General features: G+C 36.6%; 1 protein-coding gene across 2 annotated transcripts in view; it reads right to left on the bottom strand.

Moving 5' to 3' along the window:
- Nucleotides 1-3,296: 3,296 nt before the first annotated feature.
- Nucleotides 3,297-6,337, bottom strand: part of LOC309387060 (uncharacterized protein) — a 38,305-nt gene continuing 35,264 nt past the window's right edge. For both annotated transcript variants that reach the window (XM_081943186.1, XM_081943187.1), the window contains exon 21: nt 3,297-4,660. In XM_081943186.1, coding sequence (XP_081799312.1) covers nt 4,550-4,660 — 111 coding nt within the window. In that variant the 3' untranslated portion in view covers nt 3,297-4,549. The remainder of the gene's footprint in view (nt 4,661-6,337) is intronic.

Genomic DNA, 6,337 nt, shown 5'->3' with positions numbered 1-6,337 from the left:
AGCATTGTATGTGTGGTCCCTTTATCTACTGTGCATGCAGGTTAGCCATCATAAAACTATCAGTTTTATATATAGGACTTACCTATTTGGCTATACATCCAGCCAAAGGTGGCCACTGCTTACAGTTGCGGACAAAACATGGGCAACTTCCTGGATCCCTTTTTATGGTCACTGTTGTTGTTTTTTAAAGATCATGCCATCAAAAAAAAAACCTTGCCAAATTTTTCATGTTTAAAGCATTGAAATGGTAGTGGAACACTTCAATTTGTTTTAAATTTTTTTACATGACAAAGCTCCATCCCCCTCATATTTAAAGAATAATTTTAATAACACCATCAAGCGCATAGAGCAATAAAATAAAATATTATTCATCATCACATGGTGGAATAGCTAAAATCATGTTTTGCGCATTATTGAGCTATACAGGTAAACCTCATGTTAGGAATTTATGGAGCCTGTCAATTACATTTGTAACTCAAGGATTCGTAAGAATGAATCACGTAACCTGAACATGATCATTCCCTGCTTTTGCCCCACTCGTTCACTAATTGAATATGTGGGTCATTAAGTGCACAAAGTATCTCAGCGTAGGGAAGGCCATGGGGAGGCTTCCCCTGTCCCATCCTGCCATGCCGGACTTACATACCTTGCAAAGATCTGTCTCCTCTCTGCTGCATTTTCTTTGCCTTTGAGGGAGAGGAGAGCAGGATGATTTCCGTCACAGTATCCGGTCAGCTTGCAAATGTTTTTTGCAGTGAGCGTGAAATGTTCGGGGATGGGGGTGATCGCATGCAACTTCAGGCACCCATTCTCTGAAAAAGCAGATGGGTGCCCGAAGTCACAGGCAATCACACTCCCCCAGAACATTTCACTCCCAGCATGAAAAGCACTTGCAAGGCTACCAGATGCTGAAAGCAACACAATTTATCTCCCAGCATCCGATCACCTTGCTTTTCATGCTGAGGGTGAAATGTTCTGGGGGCTGTGATCTCACATGACTTCAGGCACCCATTCTCTGCAAATGTGGTTGGGTGCCTGACGTTGCACGAGATTATGGCCCCCAGAACATTCCACTCTCGGCACGAAAAGTATTTGCAAGCCAATCGGACACTGGGAACAAAATCGTCTTACTCTCCTCTCTTTCAAAGATAAAGAAACCACAGCAGAGGGGAGACAGATCTTTGCCAGGTCTGGCAGGATGAGAGGGGTGGTTTAGGATGAAAGTTGCAGTGCCTCTGCGGTCATCTGCCATGGTGCTGCAACATTCATAATTTCGGGACTTTGTTGTAAACACTTGGAGGTTTTATGGTGTAACTTCAAATGGTCACTAAGTGAACTGTAATAACTTGAGGATTACCTATATTCTCAAACGGCATGTGATGTCCAGCTTGCATGGGATTCCTTAGTAGGCAAGGAAGGAAGATAAAGTAATTGAGCACACCTTTTATATTGGTATTTAACCAAATAACAAAGTTGGAAAGGATTTTGGAAGTCTTCTACTCCAATCCCTGTTCAAGTAGGAGACGCTATACCAGTTCAGGTAAATGATTATCCAGTCTCTTAAATCCTCCAAAGTTGCAGTACCCAGAATTTCAATGTTGTAAAGGCTTTTTTTTTGCATTTTATATAGAATTGGAATTTTAAAACACTGGTCTTTTCCTTTTTTTATTATAATCCCAGATAAACACAAGTTTTTAATACTTTGTTCTGCAACAGAGTAATCCAAGTGGGGCCCATGGTCATCATCTTTGGTAGTATTTTTAATTAAAAAGAATTAAATGAGACTGGCCTCTGCAAACTACTAGCTTTGAGTAACTTCTAGGAATGTTCAGCACCCTTAAGGCATCTTAGAAAGAAAACTTAGTCCCTCTTTTTGAAGGTGTATCCACAGGCCCAGAAATAGGGATAAAAGCAAGAACTCGTTCTATGATCTGAATGTTTTGTGACTGACCATAACAGCTTTTTTGTGAAAACATCCAGTCAGTTCTGTGAATTAAGGATTACCAAATATGAACAGTGAACATGTAGATGGCAACACAAAATTGGATTGCGCTCTTACCTCGGCCTTTCAGATTTTACAGCCCGGATCAGATAACCTGTCTTAGAATGCCAGCTAAACCTTCTGCCACATAATAGTCGCCTCTCCCTTGCTTTAATGAATTTTTTACATGTCTCCGGTCAAGATGCTGTACAAAGTGATTAGACTTTGGAAAGATGGCACAATGCACAGCAGCACACATGAGCCCTATAGAATTGCAGAGCAACATGAGAACTAAACTACAGCATTTTCTTCTGTTAAGCACCTTATCATTTTTTGGAAAAAATATAGACAAATTGGGAATGAGGATTAAGTCCTCCTCTGTAGTATTTCAACTATCAAAATCTTAATCTTATTTATTTTCTTTAATGGAATAACAAGTGTGACAATAACCATCACAAAGCATAATCGCTTTTACTGCCTATTTATAGATGCTCTGTTGCTTGTTTTTCTGGGGTATATTCTTGTCCATACTACATTGTGGCAAAATGTTTAGTACAAAATAAAATCCACACAGAGAAACAAAAAAACCCCTACAGAAATACCACCTGAAATACATAAAAGAGCAGGAAAAACAATGTAAGAGATTGAGATTCCTTTTTGGCTACCCCTACCTCAGTACTTTTGCAAACTTTTACAATAATAAAAAACTCTTTTAAGTTTTCGAATACAGTAGTGCTCGACTTATAACTGCAATTGAGCCCAAAAATTTTGTTGCTAAGTGAAACATTTGTTAAGTGAATTTTGCCTCATTTTATGACTTTTCTTGTCACAGTTGTTAAGTGAATCTGCAGTTGTTAAGTTAGTAACATGGTTGTTAAGTGAATCTGACTTCTCCATTGACTTTGCTTGTAAGATCACAAAAGGTGATCACGTGATCCTGGGACACTGCAACAGTCATAAATATGAGTCAGTTGCCAAGCATCCACATTTTGATCATGTGACTATTGGGGTACTGCAACAGTCATAAGAGTGAAAAATGGTCATAAATCACTTTTCTCAGTGCCATTATAAACTTTGAACTGTTAGTAAATGAACTGTTGTAAGTCGAGGACTACCTGTATATTAAGGGCTTTATATTTACCTTACACCAGGATACTTTAGTTAGGTTGAAGAAGAGAAAGACTTTTCTAGGAAACGAGTCTTACTCTTAACATTTTAACAATATACCATTATCAAGGAGGACAGAATTGTAACTTTCAATCTGATAGTCACAAATTTTGTGAATATTTACAAAGGAATTGATAAAGGAAAATAGTTACTTGCTTTTACAGAGGTTTATTCCCTCATATTGTTCAATTTAACATTAATTTGAGACCACCGCTTCTAAACTCAAGAAAACCTGCACAATCTGTGTACTCCCTCCACCCGTTCATTGAATACAGCCTGTTGTGTAAGGTAAGGCTGGAAAAAAAAACCACTACTTTCTTTCTATTATTTTTATTATTCAGTGAAATGTCTACTGAGAATGGGGTTCCACATCCAAATCCAGGGTTTTATCCACCGATAATTTCAAAACCAAAAATCAGTCTAATCTGGTGATTATTATGACAATGCTTACAAGTATCCTAAGATTATTTCTGAAAAATTTCTCATGTCTTCAGTATTGTTTGCCCTAAGGCTAGCTAGGTTCAGAAGGATAATGTGTATATTATTTCCATGGCTTCTTAAATACTATTTTGAGGTATGCCCAAACTTCAAGTTTAAAATATTAATCTTTGGGAAATTGCCATACCAATCCTGAGAATGGCCACATTCACATGATCAGGAAAAGAAATTGCATTTTCCAGAGTTTTCTGAATAATGTATTAATTTTATCTCAGACTCGGATAAGTGAACAAATCCATTGCATTAAATATTGTATTAATGATGTCGATGCCAATTAAGAGACATCTCAATATTTTCCATCATATTTTCTGAATCAATTGATTTCTATCACTTTGAAAAGGAGCATGGCTGCACCAGCCTGTAGTAAAATAATTTGCTTTCATTTTGACACAAGAAATTAAGGTTCTGCTGAACTATAAAGAAATACAATTGTGCAATATCACTAGAGGGTATATATTGTTAGTTTTTTGTCAAAATTGGGTTTTTTAAAAAAATCCGTAAATGCCCATCACCCTTTCTAAGAAAATATTTTCTATGCAAGAAACATATCAATACTGTGCCATTATATATACAAGCTGAATGCAAATGTCATATACAGTATTTAAAATGCATTGAAACAAATTGTATCTGAACAGAATTTGCTCAATCGCAAAAATCTGCAGCATCTGGATGTTTATAAACAATTGGTGTCGGTATAAACTCTAAACACTGCAGACATACAGCACTGTACATCCTTTAGTAAGTTACCGTTTCATTCCAATTTAATTTTCTTTGCATTTTTTAATGGGAGCTGGTGAATCTGTCCTGAAAACCTATCTAACTCTCTTCCCTTAAGGCATTCATACTTTAAACAGACAACTGTATTGGAACTGGAAGTGTTAAGGAAATTTGAAGCTAGCCATATTATCTCAGAATATCATAGTAAATTATTGGTTTTGCTGGTGTACCACGAAATTGCTCCAGTTTCAGGCCTATTTGGAACAGCAACGCTTCATTCCACCACTTTGTCATCATCTGTGAAAGAAGCAGCAAGATATCTATGAAAAACTGCTAAGATACTGTACCTTCTCAGAATATACTTGGGAAGGGGCAGAGATAGTTGCTATAAGCTCATTTGATCTCTGGCTGTAAAAAGAGCTTTGAGATATTGGGAGTAAATCATTACTACAATTGTTCACTGGAACAATTACAAAAGTGTTTTCTCCAAGTACAGGAAATCTTTGATTAACAACAATTTGCTTAGTGACCATTCAAAGTTACAAAGGCTCTGAAAAAAGTGACTTATGACCACTTTTCACATTTATGACCATTACAGCATCCCCATAGTCACTTGATTTACATTTAGATGTTTGACAACTGACTTCTCATTTATGGTGGATGCAGTGCCCGGGGTCATGTGATCCCCATTTGCAACTGCTGACAAGCAAAGTCAATGGGGAAACCAGATTCACTTAACGGCCATGTTACTAATTTAATAACTGCAGTGATACATTTAACAAAGGCGACAAGAAAAGTCGTAAAATGGGGCAAAACTCACTTAATAAATTTCTCATTTAGCAACATAAAGTTTGGGCTCAATTGTGTGTCAAGTTGAGGACTACCCATATTATATATTTTAACCAATAACAAAAGTACACAATTTAAAATTCACAGGATATAGAGTATATTAATTACATCAGTATGTACAGGGATAAGTTTCTCAGTGGAAACCAATTTTTTTTTCAAAAATGGAAATGCAAAAATAACTGGAAAATAGGTCTTTTGTTGAAATAAGAGTCTCATGCAAGCTATCCCATTAATAAGCAGAATTCTGGAGGCAGGGATAGGGATCCTTTTTTTAAAAGTCATCTTCCAGGCTCCAGAATAGGGCATTAGAAGAAATGTTTTATGGGTAAAGGAAAATGACGCTTTGCATTAGGAACCAGTGGCTCAGGTTTTCCAAAAATATATAGATTAACATCAACATTTTTCACTGGGCTCAAACTAAACCAAGTCACCAAAATATAATTAGAATATCTTATTTCAATTAGAATTGCCACAGCTATATTTTGGAAAACTAACTTTTCCGTCTTCTTTAAAGGCATTATAATAATCAAGTACAGAATACCTTTCCTTACATAATAGAAGCAAAGTGATTTCCATGTCAGGATCAATCTTGTAAAAGTCCACACTCAAGAAGGTCAATTGTATGTTAATTTGTTTAGTCCAGCTGGTATGTATCATGCTCTCTGAACAGAGATTTATTTTGAGAGAAAAGTATCAATCATCTTATAAAATGGGACTACTCTAGGTGCTCTATGTAGCCTGTTTGTTTTCCTTTTAAAAAATTCTTACTTCCCAAAGAGTAAACCAGGGATTTAAAAAAACAGAAAAGGAAAAGGATGTCTAAGCCTCCCATCCCCTTCCAATCTGACAGCTCTGATCTGATCAATTCACACACTTAAAAAAATAAAGAGATGACAACTAGGTACCTACTGCAAAGGTGGCTGGAATGCTATCAAAAGGTGGAAGCCCTGATATAATTTTCATTTATTTATATCCCATCTTTAGTATTTTTACAAATAACTCCAGGTACTGAACATAGCCAATACACGTTGCTCCTCCTACTTTCCCAACAAACCTGTGAAGTGAGTAGATGTGAGAGAGACTGACTGACCCAAGATCACCCATTTGGCTTTCATGGCTAAGATA

Source organism: Natrix helvetica (genome assembly GCF_964273705.1).
Source record: "Natrix helvetica genome assembly, chromosome: 2".
Taxonomy (NCBI): Eukaryota; Metazoa; Chordata; class Lepidosauria; order Squamata; family Natricidae; genus Natrix; species Natrix helvetica.
Note: the sequence above shows the minus strand (reverse complement) of the source record. Positions and strands in the feature narration are given on the sequence as shown.